The 26,817-nt window shown below is 38.5% G+C and overlaps 2 protein-coding genes and 1 long non-coding RNA gene across 14 annotated transcripts in view; 1 reads left to right on the top strand and 2 right to left on the bottom strand.

Moving 5' to 3' along the window:
• LOC109089343 (homeobox protein Hox-B3a-like) overlaps window positions 1-26,817 on the bottom strand; it is a 51,305-nt gene that overhangs the window by 3,693 nt on the left and 20,795 nt on the right. For 2 of the 11 annotated variants that reach the window (XM_042728414.1, XM_042728404.1), the window contains exons 2-3: window positions 19,510-19,713; window positions 5,666-5,732 (exon numbers count right to left, since the gene is read on the bottom strand). The gene's annotated coding sequence lies outside the window, so the exon portion shown is untranslated. The other 9 variants (XM_042728408.1, XM_042728426.1, XM_042728443.1 and 6 more) reach the window with 9 other exon arrangements.
• LOC122138032 overlaps window positions 1-26,817 on the top strand; it is a 230,533-nt gene that overhangs the window by 186,819 nt on the left and 16,897 nt on the right. The window lies entirely within an intron of this gene.
• Window positions 20,310-26,614, bottom strand: LOC109098102 (homeobox protein Hox-B4a). Its single transcript, XM_019111718.2, has 2 exons — window positions 23,719-26,614; window positions 20,310-22,724 (listed from the first exon to the last, which is right to left on the bottom strand). The coding sequence occupies exons 1-2, from the start codon at window positions 24,140-24,142 to the stop codon at window positions 22,408-22,410; spliced, it is 741 nt and encodes a 246-aa protein (XP_018967263.2). The 5' UTR covers window positions 24,143-26,614; the 3' UTR covers window positions 20,310-22,407.

The raw sequence follows: 26,817 nt of genomic DNA, 5'->3' as shown, positions 1-26,817 counted from the left end.
ACATTTCATTTGAATTGTTTAATCAAATTTTTGTTTCTGTTGCATGTTATTTAAATTGTACTTATTACAGATTTATCTTGCTTATGTCCCTTAAATAAATGTATTGTGTTGTGGTCATTGTTTTTACTGATATGCAAGTATTTAGGATAATAAATACACAAATAAATAAAATAAATACTCTCCTATTGTAAAAAATTAAGATGTTAGAAATCACTGGCCAAGATATGTTTTAGGTAGATAATTGCTGACACTAGGGCTTCATTCTGATCTTCTGATGTTGTTTAAAAACATTTCATATATGTTTTATTTTTGCAATTAAAACAGGACTGGACAAACACAATAAAAGACAACAAAGCGATATTAAAAGAGAAAAAGAAATATGGACAACACAGGCAAGCTCTGCGGACATATGAGAGCTCTTGCCTCAGACACAAAGGCCATCTTTGGAGAGCTTCCTCCAGTTTCAAACAAACGTATTTGGGCAACATTAAAACCTGACAAAAGAGCAACTTTGTTGCTGGCCTTTATGAACGCATAGGGAAAGCTTCGGATGGTGTTATTCATAATGGTCGCTGAACCGAAATAGACAAATCCAGTGCTTTAAAAAGCTCAAGACGTCGCAGCTTGGCTCTTGGGTTGCTGAGAGGAGCGGGCGAAAACGATCACTCAAACACTTACAGGGACCTGGCATTTATTCTCACTCACTCGCCTGGGTAGTAAATGTTATTAAAAAGACTAAGGGGAAGCCAATATATTGCATAAGATGTTTTAGGGGGACCACTGTGGCTTTTTTTTTTTTAACTTGCAAGTTCACTTCAGTGTGCAGTACAATTTTTGTAATTATTTCGTGTCCTTCCTCCATAGCTACAAATTATATGCATGAGCTGGTAATTTAAAATTAATTATATGTATATAATGTACTAAAATGACCAGAAGACTTAATTAGTATTTTAATGATGTCTTTTATTTCGTTGGATACGTACGTATACGTGACACAATGTAACGAAGGTCTGTTTTACATAAACCCTGTTTAGCGTCTTGTGATTGGTTTAATTTAACTATATTTGTTTTCGTTGCGAAAACCAAATATAAATACAAAAAAAGGGAGATAGAAAGAAAAAGAAAGACAAATTACTAATTTGATCAAGTAATAGATAATACTGGTTTAAATAATTGTACCTATTTATCTATCCATCTATCTGTCTGTCTGTCTATCTATCCATCCAATAATACTAACAATAACAATAATAATAATAATAATAATAAAGTGTTCCACAAATAGCATATGTGGTTTTGAAATACTGTCTGAATTAATCATCCTGATATTATATTGTTCTAAAACAGTAGCCTGTATGTATTTTTTTTTTTTCATTTGTTTGTTTAAAAACAAAAGGAAAAGCGATTGAAAGCTGCCATAACATTTTGAACCAACATTATAAGCTTCATGAATCATAAATACATTATTGTAGAAGCTTAACTCATAAAGGGGGGAAAAATCCTTTGTTAAAATGAATTGGAATAGTCGGTGAATTTGTCTTTCTCGAAAAGATCCTTCTGATTATAAAATGTACTTCACTGCATTATACATTTCTAATCCTACGATTAATATTCTATTATTTAGAAAAGAAAACTGCAAATATTGAAGAGAGGTTTGTGTTTCTGTTGTACAAAGCCTAAATGTGAGCTACAGCTTTTGGACATCGACTCAGTCTCAACACGTCACAAATGTCGGTCATTTATCTTCGAAGAGGACGGCCGGAATCCTAATCATTTACTCTAAGGAATTGTTCAGGGCAGAGGAAGAGGGGGGTATAAAAACAGGCATAATAGATATGAAATCATATCGCAGTTCCATTAAATGGAACACGTAATGTCTTGGCCCTCTTGTTACGGTAACACAATAACCAACTTTTCTGTAGATCCAACCCTAACACAATTACGCACTCGAGAGCGGACGTAGTAGGAGCAGGACCAACCCAAACGTCAACAAAAACAACATAACATTGCTTGGGCGCCTATTGCAATTCGAAAATACGTTACCTGACATATATGTAAATTTCTAAAGCATAGCTTACATATAATCCCAAAAATAAATAAGTAAATATTTCGATTAGAGACACCCACAGTCTTTGCATTCGGATAGAATCGGCCTTGAACGTGCAAATTCAATATCAAATGAAAACACACCTTGGTGGCAATCGAAGCATTTGCTGAAATCGTTAAAATCATTTGAATATTTCATACTGACGTTTAACCACCGCATTCTATTTGCTCGCGAAAAAACACCAACTCAGTCTTGAAAAATAAAACGCACGCTTTTCTACCAAAGCCATATATGAAAACAAACATCCCCCAGAAATGATTTCCTTTATGTAACAAAGCCAAAATTAGAGTAGATAATACAATCTGGAGTGCATGTATTCAGAGGTAACGGAAAGAAAGCTCCAGCTTCATTGGAAGCTTAAAGCATTGTGAACTCTTCTTGAACCGCGTTTGGAGTCATACGGTCATAAATCACTAGGACACACATACCGCCATTCACAAACTGATAGCCTATTTCAGACCAGCTTACCTTAGCCTCTGACGAGAGACGCGCGGGCAGGCATCATATTTTCCACATTCGGCCACGCTGCAATCAATAAAAAAGCCCAAAGCTCATAACAGTTTCGATATTCCAGCCAGACAGCGCGCATCAAACGCCGGGTATCTCGAGCACGGCTGCCCCGCGCCAGAGTGCGGGCGCTGCTGGACGATTCCCCTCGGCTCGCGAAAGGGGGAGACGGTCTAGCATGAAAGATCTGAGGTATGCGAGGGGGGCTGCAAATGGACAGGCAGCACTGCTCCTGGCCGCCCTGTCGACTGGTACGCCCTGCTCGCAGATAACAATGGCCTCAGATTTCGCCTTCAATCTCCCCTTGCCTTTTCCTCACGGCGCAAAATTGAACAACATAATCCGAGGTGGGCTCCCGATTCGCCGCAACATCTCCCTGTCTCATGTCGGGGCCCGGGGTCTGCCGGTATTATTTGCTCGTCTTCGCTAGGTTATTGCATGTAGTCAACACCAGGCCTTTCCAGCTATTGTAAATAACGGAGCAGGCTAGATGTGAGAGGCGCAAGCGTTAATCCCCATCAAACAGCGTCACTAGTGAAAATGTATGCTAATTGCAGGCGCTCGGGACAAGATAAAGGTCTATAACGGAAGCTGAAGAGTTTTTTTTTCTTTTCCCAAGTCTCTTTCACTTGTGTGGTTTAACTATTATGCTCTAGTAACACTGTTTAATAGGCAACTATAGCAGGACCCATCTCTCTCCCTCTCTTACTCTAACGGTGTATATTAAATTACCAGGAAGTACGTTCTCAGCGCCGGCTTGCTTCTAGCTTGAGGCAGAAACAACATTCTATCTGTATTGTTAATATTTCATCACATCCCTGCCGACACACCCAACTAGTATAATAACTAAGGCGCAAAATATAAAAGCCAATGAGGTGGGGGTCTAAGAACAAGAGAACAGACAACAGGCGGACTTGAGACCTGAGGGAGGGGTGTGAAAACAAATCACCAAATTGAAAGTTATTTTTATTTTTTTTATTTTTTTTTTTAATATTAAGAAGCTCTGTCGAGTCCTGGTCACACAAGTCCTGCGAGTATCATGGCGCGTGCACGTTAAAAATAGACGAGAGAGTTCCTTCTGTTTTTACTGTAGGCTACAAAAAAGACCAAATTATCATCATATCATCATTTAACGATGGAGGACAGAATGGAAAAACGCGAAAAGGAAACGAGGAAGAAAGCTGGAGCGAGAGCAAAATGGAAGGGGTGGGGGGGGGGGGCACGAAGGTGTTCAGGAGATATTGCTACTTCTCTCTCCTTAAGCCTCCCTCTCTTTCTTTCTCTCTCTCTATTTTTATTATTCAGGACACTACCCCCGTCGTTTATGGCTACGTAAGATTTATGACTTCCACCATACACAGGCAGCTGTAAACAGGCAACTTTAAAAAGATGCATTTCTTCTAGGTGCTTGAATAGGGAGCATCACCAACGGTGTGGGAGGAAGACACAGGGCAAAAATGTAGGTGTCTGCAACTTTTTACTAAACGGTATTGTTCCTTATTTTGCAACCTTTGCTAAAAGGATCCAATGGGGAGCCACTTAAAAGGGCACTAATTAACTAACACGTGGGCTGAGGCAACGAAATGCAGAAAACACCATTTCTACACTTCCATTTTGCCATCTTTCAGCTGTGATATAAACATTAACAAACTGTTATTGTTCAGAGAGTGGGTCGAATTTTACAGTTTGGATTATGTCATGCTGATTTTCATGGATTGGGAATCATATTGTTAATTTAAAAAAAAAAAGGACAGCATATTGAGCTGCGCGGTGATGGATGTTGCATTTACCGTTCTTTTTCATTGGAATACAAAAAGACAACAACAGCCTCGGTGCCATATTTCCATGGATGTACATCTCGAGAAACCAGAAACAAAACTACTCTTTCGGACATTCTATCCACCTCACGCGGATCCCTGGATGCTTCTTTTTGAAATGAAAATTAATAAGTTCGTTTTCAGTCTAATGTATGTCTGTGTTGAAAAAGGACATTGAAGAAGTATTAAAATTGTATAGATTATAGAGCTATATGGAGTATTTTAGTTTGTGATGCGTCTTTTCTACAAAATTCAATTTTTAAGAACAGTGATGAAAAGAAAAAAAGTTTTCGCAAACCGTTGCCTTAAGTCAATTACAATTACTACTTTGGGAACAATTTAAAGAGGAAATTGTGTTACGTCAATAGGACTTAAAAAAATAATGGCATTAATGGAAATATATTTTTTTCAGATTGTTGTGCCCCTGAAATTAATATATGGCATGCTAAGACTAATAGTTATGCTATTAACATGCTAATAGTTCCAGTAGCCTTTTGGCAAAACAATTAATGAGCTGCTGTTAACGTTGTTGTTTGGATGTTTATTTACATGGTAAAAACATGTTGTGAATGTTATTCTAGCGTGGGACTGTGAGTTGCGAGTCACCGTTTGCTAAGCAATTATTTAAAGTGTCAAACGATTTTTTCAAATACTCTGCAAATAAATGTCATACATGAGCAGCCCCCAAAATGAAAAAAGCACGTAATCACCATCCAAGTCCCTATAATGCTATATCACTGCAATGCAGATTTCACAGGCTGTCTCAAACATACATGAACAGTTTTTTCCTAATGGCAACATTCTTTGTTTACATTTCAAAAACGAAGTGGATGTAGCACACACTAGATGCGCATCTATAAATATAGCATAGGGGCCTCTAATTTTTTTTTTTTTTTTTTTTTTTTTTTTAATGAAATTTGTTCACCCAGTATGCAACGGTATAACTGCCATCAAATCGGGTTCATTATATGCAATCAAACATGCATTTGTATGGTACTGCATTACATGCTATTGGAGCTAAAATTCTGATATTGTATTATATGAAAATGTATTTGAAATTAAAACATATGAATAAAACATGCGATTTTTCTAATTTGTTTTATTATTTCAACAAGTAAAAATATAAATTCAGATTTCATAATAATACCAATGTTTAAGACAAAAAAAAATCTCTTCCTCAAACACATAACCAAAGGGTATAAATCACTGTCAAACGCAAAAAGATTGAATCACTTACCGAGATATTGTCCTTTATCACTTCTAGATTTTATGCAAGGATACAACTTCTTGATAACGAGAAGGAACTGTAAGTAGAGGGACAGAAAAAAGAAGAGATGCTATCAAAACGGGGTCGCCAAAAATCCAATAGAGAACATCAGACCTCATGTAGAGAAATTGACCTCGAAGACAATTTGATGGTTGGCCACTGTTGACCGACATGTTAACCTTAAATTATGTTCGGGAAGAAAAATACAGAGAGAAATTCGAGGCCAACGAAAATGTTTACGCTGTATCCCAAAGTCCCTTACTTCTATTGATTTTCAACATGTATTGAATTAAGTATGATATTTCTAATCATTAAAAACAACCTTTGGCATTTCTAACGGATTTACTGACAGTAGGAAGGATAATTTGAAAACCCAAAGCATACATGCGCTCTTAATCAAAGACTAAAAATATAGATTAATAAGGGAATAAAAACGTGATACTGAAAATCTGTAGTTAAATCGCATTTTTTCGTCAGAATTTAATAGCATAACAAGCTCTCCTGGCCTTGTGAAAAAGAATGGCTTACTTTTCTGTTATGCAATATTTAGTTATTTATAGTTATATAAAATCCCCAGACAATTAAAAACAGATAAACATATAATAATAATAATAATAATAATAATAACAGCAACATTAAATATTTAAATACAATCATCATATAAATCAGACAAATTATTAAACAGATTGAAAATGATAAAATATATCATGCAACAACGTTCGGCGACCACTGAGAAAATCATGAAGCGCGAGCCCCACCATTCTGGTATTAAATCCTCCCATAAACTTGACAAACACAGTCCTTAATCCAAACGGGTGCCCTGGAGAACCGAAAATGGATATATACAGTAGGCGATGGCCTGAACAGAAATGGAATGAAATGGCCTTGCTGGTCTGCATAGCAGCGCTTATTAAAAGTGGAATAAAAACGTTGGACGGTTTCGTTCGCCGGCTCGTGACAGCTACCCCAAACACATAAATCAAAACGAGGATTCCCCCGACCTCCCCGACTCTGCGGCCTACAGCGCTATAAAGTTATTTATTGCATCCCCGCACTTACGCACGCCGTTGGCTCGATTCCATTCCCAGCACCCGGGCCCGTTTCTACCGCTGTCCGGGTATTTTGGGTCGATTCGTCCCCGGTAACACGCCAGCGACCCGCAGCCTTGCTGGACTAACCTAAAGTTACCTATAAAGTGAAGGGTGCTCGTGCCCCAGCAAGCAGGAACGCTGCTGCTCTCAGAACAAAGGGAGGAGGCAGCTCCCAGCCAGAAGAGCTGATGAGCCAATTTTTAGTGAGGAAAATGGAAGAGAAAGCAACCAGAGACCAAGGGCTTAGCCGAACCAGAACCAGCTTCTCCTCTGTTACACGGAAAGCGTTCCAGTAGTGTATAATTATTGTTCAGGCTAAAGAAGGGTCAGAATGAAACAACAACCGGATTCACGTGCGCTCATTACTGCGGGCTTTGCAACAAAGGGCTCTTGCATCATTTATATAAATGCATATTAAGTGTGTGCACGGGCAATGGGAGATTGTGTTGGGTTTGTATGACCGTTTAAATATAGTAAAGCTACTCTTACACTGCATAGTTCACACAGTGAACTCGTTTACATTCATGTCTACTCACTTATAAACCAGTTACATTTTCACCTTTATTATCCCTCACCCTCGGATATTGCATCACCCCCCGTATGGTCGTGGCAATGTGTAATTTAGGTCATCGCTTCAAAAATATGCATGCAACACGTACGTAAGAACATGGAAGAGAGAGAGAGAAAAAAATACGCGAAACTAAAAGAGACGCGCGGCTTGGCTTTGACAGATTGGCACTGGGTTTGCAGCTTGACCTTTCCGCGGAGGTGCGATAACTCACCAGATTAATGATCAATCAGAGGTGCTTTGGAATCCCCTTGTAATGTCTTATATTTATGCATTAATATCCCGTCCTGTACGTCCACAGGCTCTTGAGAAGCACGTATGGTACCTTCTAGAAGTTAGTTCAAAGCCGACCTCATCCCATTTGTGTAATTTACCAGGCGCTTGTGAACTGGCGACTTAGTAGTGACTACCTTAAGGGCCCGCTTTCCAAATCCAAAATAATGCCCTGAATCCTTCGCTCACGTGACACGCATGCGTCAGAATGTCTTTTTAAAGTCTCTAGTCTAATAAATCCAGAAATAGGAAATATGCATTTTCATTTAAAATCCGCAATTAAAGACTTCTGCCTCGTTTTCTTCAGTGACACCCAGCAAAAAAAAAAAAAAAAAAAAAAAAACCTGATATCCCCATCACAGAAATTGTGAGCTTTCATCAAGTCCCTTCGTTGGATTCCAGTGCTTTGAAAAGTAATGAGCTCGAACGCTTAGCATACCCAAATGCTGAGAGAGGAGCCTGTTCTAAGCTGGGAGCGGCTAGCTATGTCTTCTTTTCTCTTGCAGTCTGGCGGATGACATCCAACTTTCAACACCACAAACTTTAGTGTGAGGCCGCTGGATACCTTAGGCCTTCTGTGGCCAATCTTTGAACGATTAAAGGCGTTTCTGCTCTCTCAGACTGTGTGAATTGGCAGGGGGCTTGGTTTCTGACACCCACGCATATAACATCAACTATAGATTTCTGGTTCGCCTTACTGACCTGTGCGCAATGGTCACAACAAAGGCGCGCACTTTTTCTCATATGCGAATTAATCTTTATTTATTGTTTAGGAGTGGGGTCAGATGGTTTTCTTTGTGTAAATGTTTTGTTTGTATTATTTAATGATATATTGTTTAATTGATCCGCTTTAAAGCTTAACCTTGATTAAAATATCGTCCAAGTGGACTTACTGGTAAGGCTAACTAAACGAAACTAAAACCCTGAAGATTATGCATTAGTACGCAACGCCCTGTAACCCTCCTTGATCTAATATAACTCATTCAGATGGTCTTATATCAGACGTTATATTCATCCAAACGGTTTTCGACCACAAAGTTAATTTTTAAGCACCATCTGTGCATAGGGTGGATAATGTTTAACTTTTTTGAATGAAGACACTGACTGAGGAAGAGACAGGGTCTTTGGGTCAACCAAGGCCCATGCCCCAAGGGTCCCCGAAACTGCCAACTTCACAAATCTGACAAATGAGCAGAGAAAATAAAATTGCACCCTGTTAGAAGTGAAACAGTTGCAGCTGGATCTGGATTTTAACTTTAAGAGTAAAATATAAGTTAAATCAGTCACTGAATGATTTATTTTGTGGTCGCCGTGTAAATACGAGCTTTAGTAAAGCTACATAACTCCACACACCATTGCAGCACTAGTGCCCATGAAAATCACAGACTGTGATAATTATGACAGCAATAAACTATTCTGAGACTGAGGGGGGAAATATATATATATATATAAAGCTGTATGACCTAGCTTACAGTCGCACTGTTGTTAAATTGCTCTCTCTAACTTCTAACTGGTCCTCTCTCTGTACTGTCAGTGATTTATGATAAAATCAATTAAATTATATCCACTTAGACTTTTGTGGTTTTATTCAGACCTGTACGCTAGTTCACGGAAACCGCTGGTCACAATTTCTCTTTTGGACTAACGACCATCAAGACAACAACAAAACCAAAAGTACTACTTAGAGAAGAGATTTTTCAAAATGTGTCAAAGCGGGCAGATTGACTCAGATGTCTGTTTTTTTTAAGCTTTTAGTACCTTTTGGTGCATATGTCCGCAAGTGACAATGTAGCTTTTACTTGATGTCAAACAGTTGTGTCAGAAACTTTAAGTGATTTATAGTCAAAGTTTGTTGACATTTAATTATATTATGTCTCCGTTTTAGGTAATATGCAAAAGCTATTTTCTCCCGACTTCATTCATTTTACATTTTACACGAGATATATTTTTTTTTTATTATAAATTTTTTATTTATAATTAATTATAATCACACGCAGACACACACACACACACACACACACACACATATATATATATATATATATATATAAACTTATTTATATATCACATCACTTTGCATTAAAAAATTATCGCCTTTATATTTATAAAAATCACCACACGGTTTGGTAATAGTAAAATGTGCCTCTTCTTTTTTTCCTTTTTTTTTATTTGTTTATTTATTTATTTTTTTCCTTAAAAAGTCCACGTTTAAACGACCAAGGAGCTTGGAACACAGAGGAGACATTATGTTTCAATATAGCCGTCTACCTTGAGGCCACATTTGAATTATTAGCCGCTCCTCTATTAACTTTGACAGCCAGCGCCTACTGTAGGTTTCAGGGACACCAGTCGTTTTACAAGCAGCAAAATTGAAAAATAATAACAAGACAAAATGACCATAAGGGCATTTTGGGATACCTGTGGCGCGTTCAGTGGAGAGCAAAGCAAAGGTCGAAATTAGAAGCTGTTAGTAGAATAAGCAGCTCTCTGTTTAGGTCATAAATCTGTCTTCTATTTACAGTTTCAGGCCCTTGTGCGAATCTCCTCACTTTTCCAATCAGTAAGCATTTCAGAATTTAGGCTAACTGATGAGGAAACTTGTGAGGTATAATGTAGATTAAAAAAAAAAAAAACACGCAAGCTAATAAAAGAAAAGCAGTGAGGTATGTGGGGAATGAGTCAACTTTCAGCCATCATCGGTTACCAATTTGAAGGCAAGTGTCTTCGGTTGTTTGAAAACAAAGAAAAAAGTTTTCGAAGTCGGGCACACCCAGGGATGACTCTAGGTCACACAACGGATAATTAATGACTTGTCGGCAGAAGAGCTCGGGACACAAGGAAGAGTCCAGGCATGCGGCATCATTCGAAGCTTGCAAATCTTACCTGACATCCAGCATTCCTCCCGATCTCTCCGCTGAAAATGGGTCTTTGTTTTTGGAATATTTACGCAAAACGACGGAACAGATTGACTGCCATGCAAGGATTGTTTTATAGATGTATATAAATGGTTGCTCGATGCAGAAGGTAACGTTTTATAGCTTCCTTATCGATTTAAACGTTTGCATAAAACAAAAAGAGGCTACTTTGTGGATCAAAGCGTTCATGGGCGCGTTGGGAAGTGCTAATGCGCGCGCACTCCACTTAGGCGTCCACAACCCCAATACTCCGGGAGCTCGTTTTTCCTTCGGCCGAACCACAGGCTCTGAGTTTTGGCGTGTGGCTGCTCTGGAGCACCACTCACCAGCAGGCGAAAGATTCCACCTCTAGCCCCAAGCTGTCTGTTCGCCTCTTGCTGCTTGCACGGAGTAGGGTGGATTGACACGGTGAACTAGTGAACCAGTGGACTGACAGGACACACAGGGTGGAGAAGCCAACGGGGTTCATTTGTCCAATAGGGGAATGCACGGCTACGGGGCCAACACATGGGCCATATGGTTATTGCAACCTGCAGGCTTCGGCGAGGGCGAACACGGTCAACCTCATTCCGATAATTGTTCCCTTCCCTGTCGACATCCAACACGTTTCTTGTCTTCTTTTTTCATTTTAAGGGAATGATGCCAAATTCCAGTAAACAGGAAAAGCATGATACTTTTTCTCTCGAGTTTGCAAAAATAAGCTCGCGCAGTCTTTCATGTGGTAGCTTCAGTCGGTTTTGTTTTGCAAGCTTTGCCTTAATGCCTATCGCCTGCATTCACTAGCCTTACACTGCAAACCTTCAAGTCACTGAACTTGGCTTTCGTTCTTCGATGCTTTTGTGTGCTAGGTTGTACACTACCCACGCAGAGATAGCAGAAAACAACAGGCGCGTGCGCTCACACACACCGAGCAGACATAGACGGAAGTTCAGTTATTACTATTTAAAAGTGTGTTGATCGTATCCATTCTATTCTTAGCCACTGCATAAAAAGGCAGACGCTGGCTCGAACATTTCCGGCTGAATTTTCTTATCGCGCTCCCCCATGCTCCTCAAATGGATGAAAATCCAGCATGTAGCCTCTGGATAGCGTTTCTCTGCTCATTTTTCATGTGCTTTCAATCGTTGCTCTGTGTAGACCGTTATGAATTAGAGAGAGGTTTGATATTGATTTATTTCCAAATGGGTAATTATTCGTGCATTAGGAGACAGGGGAAACACCTGGAAAACTCACCTTAGCTTACATAAAATAAATCCTAGCTACATACAACTGCTACTGTTGGCCTAATAAAATGACGAATTCAATGAGAGACAAAAGGGCTAAAAGATTCCGTATGGGACCAAAAACATGACTGCATTAAGCCACCATGCTTAGTGATAGTATTGTATTCACTGTGATCGTTTAGTGATTGCGAAAACATGATAAACACTATGATCGTTTAGTGGTACAAACAGACGACTTTTATTTTATGTATCTTTATTTACGGAATATATTTAACATTCCACAGAAAATGGTGTGCGTTATAGAAGTTAGCCATACCGAAATTTCTTTAGTATTATTTTTATTAAATATATTTTAAAATGGGATTGTCTTTCGCTTATGTCTTGCTCTATCAAGTGTGATAAAGTTTGCTTTAAATTAGTCAAAATGATAGAAGGTTGGAAAATTTAATTGCGAAACAGCAGCTTAGATTATACATTGCTCCATCTTGTAAGTGTACATTTGGATGCAATAAGAGGACAATATGGCCGACATCCTATCCAAAGACTAAGGAAACTTGTTATGAACTATCGGACTACTGTCTGATAACAAGCATTTCCATATCCCGTAACATATACAAGCCTATTCATTAATTATCAAAACGCAAAATAAATTGATGTACAATTATCTATATTTACTTTATGGACATTTAAATGGTTTTACTCTAAGATTTTAATGCTGATACTTACATTACTCGGCTGGCATACTAAGATTTAAAATGTAACAATTATTAATGTTGTCGTTAATAATTATTAATTAAATATAAAGGATGCATATTTGATTGCATAAATGTTATTTAATCTATATCACTGTCTTTTTATGATGAACCTAACTGTATGACTACACATGAACACAGCTATTTTTTTCTGCATAGATAGGGACTCTTAATGTCTATCTAAACTGACTGGCATTTTGAATCATTTATTCAACCTCGGCTGTCACTAAACTCGTGAAATCAGATATGAGATCCGTCTGGCGAGTCCCTGCACGAAAAAAAAGTCTCATCTTTTCGCCCCCTGCGCATCCTCTAAAATGATCTCGAATATTGTTTTTGACACAGCGCCCGGCAACAAGGAACGCTGCTGGAATTATACATTTTGAACGTGTTCGCCATGCCGGTGTGCCCATTAATATTTGATAGGAGCCAAGGAGTTATTCTAATTTTGCTACACAATGGTTTGTATTACCGAGGTGGAGAGGAGGTGAATAAAACAATGGCAAGCCTATAAACCAAAGGGTCCCTTACCTCATTATTATTATTATTATTCCTGTTGTTCATTTATTGCTGTTAATAGTAACAATAACTGTTATATTTTTATTTTGACCTTAATCCCATGGATTACAATAAACGTATGTTTTAATGTCTGTGTGAATAAAACAATAAAGATCGATTAACCTCTTTGTTTGTGGTCGTCTTCTTCAGCGGCGCATGTGCATTGCACAATTATTGCCATCTCTACGAAATAACATTAACACGTCATAAACAAGATTTACTACAGGTAAAGTCGCTCACTTGACAAGCCTCCTCCTCGTGCGCAGATAAGGGGGGGAATCCAGTTCAAATAGCATGCCAGCCAATGAGGCAGATTTCTGTGCTATTCTTTCAGTTTTAACAGTATTTAAATCAGTTGTAGGGGAAAAAAGGGTTTGTAACAATGAAAAAGCTATCAAAGTCTTCTGTAGCTACTCAAGCAAGCCAGAAAAGCCTACTCTTAAGTTTGTAAATAAAAAAGGAATTTCAGAAGAAAGAAAAAAAGATCTTTGTGTCTGAGAGGCTAGTCCGTGACCCTCTTTGAGCTTAAAGGCAATTCAAGCTCTGTCAGTGCTCTAGTTAAGAATAAACTAAAGCAGTAGCTACCCTTTCTGCTCAGTAAGTACTCCAATTAAGTTTTTACACCATGAAGAAAAACAGCTGCAGTCCAGGTATGAGACCCCTGGCTATGAGTTTCCTGGCGGGCGCGGACACTTTTATGAGATTTACAAGGCGACGAGGCGTTCCCGTTTTGCCAAATTTAAACAAATCTTCCCTTAATTGGTAATTGCATATTCAGTAACTCAAGACCTGCAGCTACTTAGCCTTCATATTAGTCGCTGATCCATTGTTGTAAATCGTTCGCGATAATCAACTTGGGGGGCTTAAAGACGAAGGGAGAGGGCAAAAGCGAAGGGTTCGCGGGCCGTTTTCGAATCAGAAAGTCGGATAGCCTCAACAGTAATCCGGGGAATCTCTTCCTCGTTCCCGCATATATCGTGGCTCGCCCATCATATTCAAAGAGAAATGATTTATCGCGCAGACGGCCATAAACAACACAACTCCCTCACAAATACACAATGGCAGCCCCGCTGCCGCTGACACACATATCACTATAAATCAAGCGAAGTAGCTGGCTGAAAAGACGGTACCGAGAGTGAGAGAGAGAGAGGGACATGCAGAGGAAGGGAGAAAGATGGTTTATGTGGGACGGTGAAGAAAAGAAGAGTAGGCTAAAACGCTGCTTTTCAAAATAAATATATAGTGATATGAATGGAGCACGGTGTAATGCTATGACATGTCGCATCACTCCTGTTGGCAGCTGAATTCAAACGATGGAATGGGTTTGTGAGACACATGCATGATGACAAGGGATGGCGAGGATGAGTATTTCTGGACGATATTTACCACAACACCACAAAACAGCAAATAAATGCAAGGAGTCGGGGTAAGCCTGGAACGGTGGCGGCGGTCGAAGTGGCGTTCCCCGTTTCCTCGTATACTCACAAGCTTCACACGGTGAGACGCTCCCCCGTCCAAATTTGTTTTATTGCAGCCTCGGTGAGGGTCTCTGCCTGTGCTTTTTTTTCGCTCCGCTATAGGGCTTGTTTTTAAAAGGACAGTTGAATTTCACGTCAGACACTAGGAGACCATGTCTGCGATATTCCTGACGAATACATATCTATTCTGCAACCACTGCATTAATTATTTAATGAATCACGTGACCAGGAGGGGGAAGGGGGCACCACGGCTTGCACGCTCGCGGGATTACTATGACCCAACACTCCACAGCTACACTACATTCTGTTCTGTCCTTTTTATTGGTAAAATGAAATTCTTCATACTATTCAGGACAAAGGTAAAGAAAAAAGTTTGTTACTGCACGACCGTGGGCTGTATGTGGTAAATGGTAACCTATGTGGTATGGGCTAATTATAAAGGCTTAGTTTGCTTGCAAGTGGTACAAGTTTTCTGTCTGCTATAACGCCTAAGTATTTTTATTACAGGCATTTGTTTATTAAAAATATTATTTTTCATATTGTTGCCGTATTCAGTTGTTCATTTGAAAAAGACTACATTTGTAAACAGCATTTTAAATTTCTACTCTGCGATAATTTTAAAGTCAAAATATTGTCCTTAATGTTATACTGATGTCTTGTTTGATTTTTTTCTGTAACACTACTTTGAATATACATCAAATAATGATAAATAAAAAAGAGACTCTCTCTCTCTGTGTGAAGAAATTCTTACGATAACAAGCACTCTGATGAATGGCTGTTGGCATTACAACTGATATCACATACCCAATTTTCATCACTGATTCTTTGCCAGCTTATTTAAGACTACAACTGCACGCGTTTGTGACATTTTGTCGAAATTAAGTCAGTTTAACGGTTTAAACATTTCCAATGCAGAGAGCACCTTTGTAACAAGTTAGTAGATTTGTAGATGTTTGATTTAGCTCAAAATTATCCACATTATCAAACTGTTATTTTTTATATTTAAAGTAATATTATTATTAATATTTTGTGGAGTTCTTAGGCTGTGCATAGACAGGTAGCATGCGACAGATAAGGTGGGGGGGTCTCTTTCGGAGACCCTGCCGCGAGCCCTAAGCAACAATGGGATGCCCTTCTGCACAGCGCTGAGGCAAAACGGAAACAATAGACCTGGGGCTGAGTCAAAAGAAACGGATCAGTACAGAGACTTTGAAGGTCAAACAATAGCCTGACTTGGTGTGTGCTTCGAAGAAGCCTAGCAAAGAATCTGCACCGTCTTTTCTATAGCTACTTTCAGTCAAAACAGCTTGAAGGAACGAATAAAACGCGCGATTAAAGTGTAGGCAGCTTCGCAGCAGTTTTTATCAAATGCAAAGACTATTTGCCAAAGAAGGTAGATGCAATAAAAATAAGTTTTATGTGCAAATGAACCTCTGCAATTTTCTTCTCAAAAGTGCCATTCAGTCCATGGTTTTTTTTTTTTTTTTTTTTTTTTTTTTTTTTTTTTTCATTTGCAAGATAGCTGTGGCGGTATAAATACAAACAAATACATATGACGAACCAGGTTACGTGTGAATTATATCAATGTTAACGTTAAAGCAAATATATTAAAACATGCATGTATGTGGCTCTGTGTTGACTGCTTTGTAAGACTGAAATGAAACTATGTGATTCCCAAATGGATAACGATTGCACATGTGATTTTAAAATATATGACTTTATGAATTAATCACGATATATTTTTTCAGGTTCATAAAAAAAACTACTAAGTAATTTGTTATTATAAAGTCTATATTTGAGAATTTGATTATTTAAAAAAAATGGAAATACATGCAGGCTAGTAATGTTAACAACAGTAATAAATAATACCTAATGATAAAAGTCATTCGAAAAGGCGATTGTTTTGTTCTTGCATGTCTTTAAATTATTTTAGGACAATGGGAATATAGTTAAATTCGTATTTCAATTAGTGAACAAATAATCTGCAAAGTTAAAACGAAATACAAGCATGTAGAAACCGAATCTTTAAAATAAACGTACAATTTGAATAAGAATTATAACAAAATTCGATGCCAGTTTATTAATTTGTTCTGTGTCGCGAGCTTTTAACAATGCAAGTAATAAATGCATTTGATATTTCTTTAATAATTGTAATTTACTAAACGTGCATGAGCAAGATCACCGGTAATGATAATAAAACAACCAGTATTCTTCTTCTTATTATTATTGCTGTTGTTATTATTATTATAAGAAAAGAGAGATCTCAGATTATAAAGAAAAAATTGTCAATGAATATCCCAGATTTTAAATGCGCTTAAGTAAACAACGTTTGGCTACAGGCTAGGTTTATATAGAGAGGCGGAGATTGATTTACGACACTGAGCATACCTGAGCATATTGTGGACTGTAAATCTGTCAAAAGCGGCATGAACGCGTAGTGCCTTTATATAATATATATATATATATATATATATATATATATATATATATATATATATATATATATATATATATATATATATAAATAAGAATATTTATATTCTTTGATGGGGAAACTCGCTGGACAGCTGGTTAAGTAAACCATGCATTTTCCATGTGTCAGTTTCGTTTGTTGTAAAACAGCAATCAGGGAAAGTATTTAGAGAACAATAAATAACAATAATTTTAATTCAAAATAATGATTTATTATATGTTCACGTGCTATCAGCGAATCTAATCATTATGACTATAATACGCGGTAGGAATAGCTGTATCATGCGCGAATTGTTAGTTGCATATTAAATTAGAAGACACGTTTTCAAAAGCCAAGAGTAACAAATAAAGCAACAGAATATCCCTCTTTAGTGAGCTCACTCATTACTCTTCGCTATCCCAGGAAATAATGAAATCTGTATAGCAGCAGCCATTCAGTTAGTTAAATATTAATATCGAATGAAGAGGAGCCCGGTTGGAGAGATACTGAGAGTTAAAGAAATTAATGCACGCCTAATCTGCATTTTTCAAAACAAAAGATTAAACATATTTACTGAATAGTTGTAACAGACCATGTGTAGATAGAGATCGGTAATAGTACAGTAATATTGATGAAATAGTAGATTAGTAATGCAACAGAAGGGAGGGGTTGCGTTTTGCTGGCAATGTTAACAATGGTGATTTGCCTTACTTAATATGTGTCTTTTTAAAACACACAAACACACACACGCGCACACGCACACAAACAGGCTCTCAGCCCTGGCCCACAAAGCTGGCGTGCGCGGGCCATATATCTCTGTGACTATGCGGTGCTGACCTCCGCTCCGTGGCTTTTCACAATAATAATTCAGCAATGCGCGAGGGCTATTTGTTTCGCAATTAGCGGCGTGAGCTAAAACAGGCACCACACCATCACATCAGCGTTACAAGGCCAAGCGGCGAGCTTTCCAACAAACCTTGAAGGAGGGAGTGGAGACCAGAACAAGGAGAGCAAGAAGGAGGGGGCTTACATGATACAATGCGAGGCGCTGTCACACAAAATAGCCGTCATATTTCTGGAGCGGAAGGCCCTCCTGGCCTCCCTTACAGTGTTACAGCTACTGAAATACATATAAAGGAAATCTTAAAGTAATTTCGCGGTGTGTATTCTGCAGGTCTTGAACCGCATGGTGACTATTCGGGCCTTTCACAAGATGCTCTAACCAAAAGACGGGAGAGATGTTTAAGGATGGGTCTTTGCAAGGCCACTGCTGCTGTTGTTTTAAGGGCCCCGATAGTTTACTAGCCTGTCTGAGGGAAGAGATAGCACAGTGCCCTCGGGTTACAGTGCCCCGGCCGCGCTGTTATGACAAACTCGCCCTAGGGCTTTGTTGACCATGTAAAACGTAGCGCTGTCCTGTCCGCGCCGGGTCAAGGGTTTCAGAGGGGTCAGTCTGAGCCTTCGCAACAGACCTAATCGGTCAGAAAAACATGTCCTCCAGTTGAACTCATTGCTGCCATTCTGCCTGCTTGCTGCAAGAATCGATTTTTTTTTTCTGTCATCCTTCAGTTCCCTCAATATCAGTTTCTATATTTTTGCATATTTTGCCATGCTTCATGCTACATAGTTCCGCAGAGAGAGGCGAAAGCCGTAAACCAGAACCACTGGCCTTTTCTCCAATACGCACAAAAGATTGATTTGAAGGGATTAAACGGCGGTGAGCCCGTATCAGAGCATTGGTGCTCATCTAACCACACAACATGCAACTGAAGCAATTTGCTGCAAGTCGTTTGTTTTAGGCAAATAGTTGCTCTCGAGACATTCTCTTCGGTGCTGTTCATTCCTGTCTGACCAACAGAGCAACGAATAATTTATTCTCGAAACCGACCGCTTTGCACCTGTGTGCCACCCAAGCTCTCTGATGGAATAAAAAGGCGTTTTAGGGTGGAGAAACACATACACACGCGCACACAAACAACATGATATGAAAAAGAAATAAAGTGCCATTAACAACAGTCGTTAGGGCAGCGTGTCAAATTGTCAGCTAGAAGACTTACATATTGCATATATAGATATTGCTCAGATGTGTATGTGGCACATTACAACTCATGCATATTCACATTGTTGATAGAAGACACACATGCGCGTTCACACGCACATGAAGGGACAAACAGACGATCGCGTGCACACTTTTTTTTTTTTGGCCCTCCATACTACTTCAGCATCAACACCCACAAATACACAATCTAACAATGCTACAGATGTGTTACTCCAAGACGCAAAGGAAAACATGCTACCACTTTAGTTGTGATGGCACACACTTAGAAGTTATCGTAAACACACGACAACCGGTTCCCAAAAGCTACCCTTTCTGTCAAAGCAGCCATAAAACCCATCCGTGGCACAACACGACAAATGTGCCTCTGCTACCCTACTGCGAGAAGGCCATAAAGCAATAAAACTCAAAACACTAAAAGTGTGGGAAATAAAACAAAGTACTGTACCTTAACTGCTGCCATCCCTTGTCCTGCGAAGATTCTCACTCGCGCTAACATTTTCAAGAGATTCTTCATGGGACATCCCTCGCCAAAAAAGTTTTCTTGTGGCATGACTTAGTGAAAAGAAGATGGTAGAGGAGGGAGGGGGGATGTCTTCAAGTGCCCTTCAAGATTTCACTCCCCTCCTAGCAGACGGTCCGAGCAGTTGTGCTGCCGAATGACAATAGGAGAGAAGACTTGTTTAAAGAGAAGCGGTGATTAATGATTTTTCTGTATAATTCTCACATTTTTCTTTAGGCTTCTGTCTGCAAATAATGGTGGTGAACTTTTGAGGCCCTCAAAAGAAATCTGTTCACTTCTATTCAAACCAGTGTGGCTTTTTTTTATTTTTTTTTAAGAAAATAAAATGTGTGACAACAATAGGATTCCAAGGTCTATTCAGATGCCACACGCAAATGCATCCATTTAAGTTTTCGAGTACCTTTTGAGAGAGAGATGTTAAAATTACATTTAAGTAGGATGCAAGATTTAGGTCTAAACCACAAAATGGGTGTATGTAGATGAATATCTATCTATCTATCTATCTATCTATCTATCTATCTATCTATCTATAGATCTTAATCTGTTAAAAATCTTACATATTTATGCTACTACAAACAGTATTTAACTATTTCAACTTGAGAATGTTTTTTTTTTTTTTTTTTTTTTTTTTTTTTTTTTTTTTTTTAGTGTTTGACGTTATGTCCAGACAGCATTTCATAAATAAAAGGGAGAAAACAGACAAATGGCTTTAGCGGGCTGTGTGGCGAAAAGGCCTCTGATATCAACAAGCAAGTAATAGAAAATCTTCTCGGTGCCACGGAATGCTAGAAGACCAATTTAAAGCCATACTTTTGTGTAAAGTTCAACGCCAGCAAACGGAATGTTATTTTCTCCGGCTCTATATTTTCAATACCTGCTCTGAGAAAAGAAAATGAAAATTAATACAAGGGCTGCGCCTTCCAAAAGAAGCCATTTGTCTTCTTGATTATCTATTTGGTTGTCAGGGTTTGAGCTATGGCACCGACCCGCTTCTTTGTAATATAAAAAACACACAGCTTGCGCTGGCAAACAGTCGCGAAACTGTTGTGCAAGAATTACACTCATTAAAGCATTAAAAGCCCACGAGCCGAGAAACTATTTAACTTCTGCTTTTTTCTAACATGGATCCATATTTTTAGGCACGTTCACGGCATCGTTGAGCAGAGGGTTTGTGCACCGTTAAATTGAGGAGAGACGAGACAGAAATGAAGGGTTTTGTGATTTAGAATAAGATTACAAGGCGTAATGTACCAGGATTACTCGCAATGCAGCGATATAAATCACTAGAGAGATATGCAGTGATCTTCAAGATGGGCGAGTTCTACAAGGCTAACGAAAATGCTCAGTAGCAAGCCAAATTCAATTAAAATGTGTTTTTAGCAAAACAAAGGACGATGGTATCCACCTATACAAGAACTATGTATTTAAAATAAGCATATCTATCTTAGAAATCCATAAGAAGACATGACACATGAAGAAAGATTATACTTTTCCGCCATTTATTAAATTTCTAGAGCTATTTACATGTAACAAAGGTAAACAGTGAAAGGTACAAGCAGAAAGAAGACAAAATACAAACATGTAAGAGGAGAAATTTACAATTCATCAGCGAGAAAACTGATCTTTGGAATGTAATAATAATAATAATAATAATAATAAATTGAAAGAAAGAAAGAAAGAAAGAAAGAAAGAAAGAAAGAAAGAAAGAAAGAAAGAAAGAAAAATGTATGTGCACATGTCTATGTACCATAAAACAAAATGAGGGTGGTAGTGACATAATAAAGAATAAACGAAAATATATTCTATTTACTCATGCAATACGCACCTTTCTCTATACAACCCTGGCCACACTTAACTTAAATTTTATTTCAACTTACAAATGCTGAGATTAGCTATTGCGGATATTTGCCATTAAGTCCAAAGAACTTAAACTGATCACTTCATAAAACTAAATAAAAAACAAAACAAAAATACAATTGAGGTAATTCACATAGTACTTAGCAGTGCTCTCGTTAAAATGCTTTGCGTTGTACCGGATTTGGTTATGCATATCTAGCCGTCCAGCTTCATTGAACTTTTATATTATATTTAATATGAACAACTAATTAGTAATTTGCTGTTCTTAAACTGAAATGCGATAAACAGGCGAGTGAAACAAGTACCTGTATTTTTAATGAGCGACAAATGGACCACACGCACAATAAACCCTCAGTCCCATTGGCATTGCATTCAAAATGCAAATAGCAAATGCAAAATAATCTAATTTCTACAAAATACAAAACTTCATATCGGTTGAAAAACACTCGGCTAGTTATTTTTAAGCCAGGGGAATAAAGGAAGTCAAAAAAAGGCTTCTTGACAAAACAGAGCGACTCATTTATTAAGCACAACGCTAGACGTCGAGGTAATGGGCAGGCCTATGGTTCATCCTTTGTACCACAGAGTAAACATGACAAATGGGGCCGAGTTTGGCGTGATTAAAGATGAAACACGGATCCATCTTCACCAAATCTGAAAACTATCTGCCGCCTTCTGTGCTTATGAAAGGGGCGAGTGAGCAGGAGAGGCGTGCGGGATAAAAATGGGAACCAGACTGGGAAGGCAACCCATCTAGAGTAGCATTTGAGTTCGAGTCTTTACCCATTTTAGTGTTAAAAAGATTAACATTTTCTTTGCTCCTTTCCCCCCACATCTTCCTCGTATTTTATCCCTGTAATTAGAGTGCAGGGGAGAGTAGGGAAACACAACGCGGGTAAAATCCACGTTCTACACTCCAGAAAATTAGATTTTATAATAGTACATATTTTGGGCAACAGTGGAGGGCTATAGATTTGGCGGAGGTCCGCTTGCTCGGTTCTGATTGCTTCCCAGTGTCGGGCCGCTGCTTGAATTAGTGCTGGCAGAGCTGCTGCGTATTTTGGTGTTAGGAAGCTTATGGTCCTTCTTCCACTTCATGCGCCGGTTCTGAAACCAAATCTTAATCTGTCGTTCGGATAGGCATAGTGTATGGGCAATCTCCACCCTCCGTCTGCGAGTCAGATAGCGGTTGTAATGGAACTCTTTCTCCAATTCCAGGACTTGCTGCCTCGTGTAGGCTGTGCGTGAGCGCTTGGGTTCACCCCCTGAATAGTTCGGGTTCACTGTTGGGATACAGAGAGCGACACGTTACAAAAAAAGTATAACACGCACACACACAGCCCTCAAACACACACTTACATATGATATGTACACTCCAGTTCATCAACAGTCAAATGCACAAACACTATAATAACATAATGTAGGTACTTTATTTAAACATGAAAAAATTTGTCTATCTAGCATTTGCAAGTATACAATGTGACTTTAAATCTTCGGTTATGCAAAAATGGTAAACAAAACAAAAAAAGTGGCCATTGTCTATTTAAGTTAAGCAATTTGCATAGTGTAGGGACAGTGAGACTAATTTCATGATTTTTTTTTTCTCAAAATAAGTCAGTAATAGCAGCACAAGATAAAACAATGAATATTAAATTTTTGCGTAATTCATAAAAAAAAAAAAAAACATATTCAGCAATTCACTACGAGGGAACAGCATAATCTATAGTTGGCTATGGGCGAATAATGTTAAGCCGTGATTTGCAAACACGGAGTTTACCCCCCATTCAGCGCACACCAAGGCAGCTGTATGAATACAAGCACTAATTATCGCGAAATAATAGTTTATAAAAGAGTCCGACTGTTTGTCTTACCATTAAAGTTTTATTATCGTCATCATAACTATTAATATTTTAGCTCCCATAAAACTTTTTTTTTAACAATAGTTAAGTGACAATGTAAAGTACACATCAATCCGTCCAGTCAATTAAAATCAAATTACAAAAACATAAAACTTAAGTTATGGATTACATAAACCTCTTCTCGGGAAGAAATTAGAACGGGAAAGTTGCATAGACCCCGAAAGAGCTTAAAGAAGGAGTGCAATAAAAATTTATGGAGAGTGTAATTATATTGCCCTGCAAACAGACGATCGTAAATCTCGACCAAGGGCAACTTCATAAGGGGAGCAATAGATTTAACGCCGGACATTAGGCTTTCTAAAGTGTCTGAGCTTTCTGAGCACGGAAACACTAGTAAGAGAAGTTTAGCTGCACTTACCGATGTTTACGTGGACTTTTTTCATCCAGGGGTATACCACGGGATCCTTTCTTGAAGTGACCGCTGAAGTGTTTTGGCTAGTAGGAGTCTGACCGCAGGCAGGCGGAGGACTCGGAGTTACCGAGTCGCAGTGATGGCTTGGTTCAGGGAGAGGGGTCGAGAGTACTGTTGTGGGTAGAACGTGACCTCGCGGAGAGATGACCGCGGCAGGCTGCCCCGAGCCCTGGCACGGTGAGTAGGGTGGGTCGGCGCAGCCCGACCGCTGGTGGTAGATCGACTCATGCTGGAACGAGGGGTCTTGCCTCTGGGCGCTGTAGTAGTCCGGAGAGTGACTGGGTAGGTAGTCGCTCTGGGAATATTCCTCGCATGGTGGAAATTTGGGGTCCACATAGTTGGTGTTGATCAAATAGGAACTCATGGCCATTAATTTCTTTGAATTGCACACAAAATATACTAAAATTTATATGTATCCCTTTACTCGTTTTCCTGTTTGGTAGAACCCTCCTACTTTCTGTCAAGTGAACAAAGTTAAGGGTCCATGTGACATCGTCAGCCAATGGCGTGGATCTTCGCATTCCCGGATAAGGAAACGGGATTAGTCAGTTTAGACCGCGCTCATCAACTCACGTTTCGGAATAGTCCAAAATTCCAGACTTTCTCAGACGTTGCTATGCGCTTGATGAGATAGTGAGTAAATAAAAACAATAACAAGCCCATGCAGACACGGCGAAAAGGCATGCTGGATTCTACCAGCCCCACAGAAAGTCACGCCCCCAGTCCCACACAGTTCATCTCCACGTTGAGAATACGACTACACCTCTATAAAGAACTGTTCAGATTTGGCGAATAGAAACACTGCTTAATTTTGGCCAGTGTTCATGAAAAGCGGTACCAGGGGAAAGTGATGCAAGCAGCTCGCCTTGGCCAAGCTCTTAAATGCACTCGCTAATAACGGTGAGAGAATGGTCGTGGCGTGAGCAGCGTGTCAGAGATGAATCTGGGCTTGTTTAAGATCGATAGAAAATTCATCAGCTAATTCAGGTTACAAAGCCTCCTAAATCACAAAGGAGACCTTCTGCATTTAAACGGAGTCTGCAGTCATTCCACTCCAAACAGCGCGTTTATCCTGTATGCCAAATCTACACACACTGAATAGTAATATATGTGCTCAATTTACTATTAACACCAGCAGCAAATATTTCTAGCTGTTTACTAATAGTAATGTTTAAAATTCACTGCATTCAGATAATCATTAATCAGTGCAAAACTGTACAAATTATTATTATTGCTCTTTTTGAATTCTTTTCCATTTTTTTTTTCTAATTTAGAATTCTTTAAAAGTCCCACAAAACGTGTGGCATCACGAACGCTCTTCAATTCTACACCATCATTTACGAAAAAAATACTTTCGTTACTGCCACAATATTCCACTAACAAACAGTCATTAATAAACAAACCGAAAGTTTTAATGTCATCTTCTTTGCCCGTTGAAGTTGAAATGTAGCCTATACATCAACTACATACTCCCCTAGATACGAATTTGTGACTGTGCGTCTGTTTACACAAATCCGGATCTACAGGGTATATATAGATGACAGGTATCTTCTTGACAGGTATTGAGAGAGCCTGCTCACCTTGACAGTGCCTTCCCAGTGTCAAGTGTTGCACCTGGAACAGTCTGCCTCCAAGGATATCAGCAATCTGTCTCGCCACTTAATGGATCGGTGCTTCCTTTATAAACTTAGCTAATGGTTTGTGGTAAACACTGCAGTTTTTCTTGAACATTTCTCCCCAACATACAAACTACACGCATAACATAAGAGAGGAAGATTGAATTTTTTTCTACTCTATGGCCCAGAAACAACATTTTCTAACCCTGGAAGATCAAACTCTTTGTCTCTTCAATATATATACGGTCCTTTGTCGTCTGATGTGCTAATTTTATGTCAAAAACGTTTAAAATCTGAAAGAAAAAAAATAAAGTGATGTTGGAAATTAATAAAACACAACTTCATGCTAAGACTCATACAACTATATAACATCTATTCACGACAGACATTAATTTTAAAATAGTTAATTAGAATCTAGCACACAAAGCGCGTACAGGCCAGCAAGTAAATGCGACCGCGACAGATCTCAACAAAGGTCAAAGAAAGCTGTTTCAGCCACTGGAATAAAACATATGTGTTTTATGGCAGGTCAGCTCTGTTTGTTGCCGGCAAACACCAGTCAAACGGCGAATAAATAGTGAGGTGAGAGGGTATAAAACAATAAAATATGCACATAGGACAGTGCCACTAGTTCTTTAACCCCTTGACACCGAGCAAAGATTTTATGACTTCTTAAACAAGCGTTTCTCTCACCAAACACTCGGTCACTCATTTCATGCAGAACGCTCTGAAATAAAGAAATAATTCATTCTAAGGAGTTTCTCTTTGTTTTGGGGATTCACCGATATTTTAAGGCTGGTTTTTAGATGTACAGAAAAGGTAAGATTTCATTTAATTACAGTATACAGTAGAAGGAAGAATAATGGAGTAGGCAAAGTGGGGAAAAAACGAAAACGTATTCATTTTTGGATATAGTTTACTTGCTATTTCAATAGGCTATGCTACGTTAGTAAATCTACACAAAAATGAGGGATACACATAAAATTGTTTGTAACCACATAAAGCTCCGTTTGCCACATTTCGTACCTTAACGAAAAGAAAACTCTACCATAAAAAAATTACTAGAGTATAAACATCGTAAAATTAATATGTATCCAACGAAACTGTCGTTGCGCTTCATAACAAAATATTTCAAACAAGCACCATAACACAATATATCTAATATTATAATTGTAATATTATAATTTTCCTTCAAGCAATAAAACAATGGCAAACAGCTAACAATTAAAATATTTTTTTGTTTGTTTGTTTTTCTAAATCTGTACATATAAAATAACGATTTAGTAAATGTCACAATATTGGTATGATATTGGAATATATATATATATATATTGCTTATTGTTTGCAAATCTAAATTGGATGGTTCCTGGACAGTCTTTGTTCTGCTGCGGCAAAGGCCGAAAATTTACTTAAGATTATAAATTGACTC

The sequence above is a fragment of the Cyprinus carpio genome, chromosome A3 (genome assembly GCF_018340385.1).
Source record: "Cyprinus carpio isolate SPL01 chromosome A3, ASM1834038v1, whole genome shotgun sequence".
NCBI classification, from domain to species: domain Eukaryota; kingdom Metazoa; phylum Chordata; class Actinopteri; order Cypriniformes; family Cyprinidae; genus Cyprinus; species Cyprinus carpio.
The sequence above is the reverse complement of the archived record's forward strand: the minus strand, read 5'-3'. Positions and strand labels throughout refer to the sequence as shown.

Coding starts and splice junctions, on each gene's coding strand:
- LOC109098102 (XM_019111718.2), bottom strand. CDS start 24,142: ATGGCCATGAGTTCCTATTTGATCAACACCAACTATGTGGACCCCAAA. Junction 22,725..23,718: donor AAAAGTCCACGTAAACATCG/GTAAGTGCAGCT, acceptor GTATCCCAACAG/TGAACCCGAACTATTCAGGG.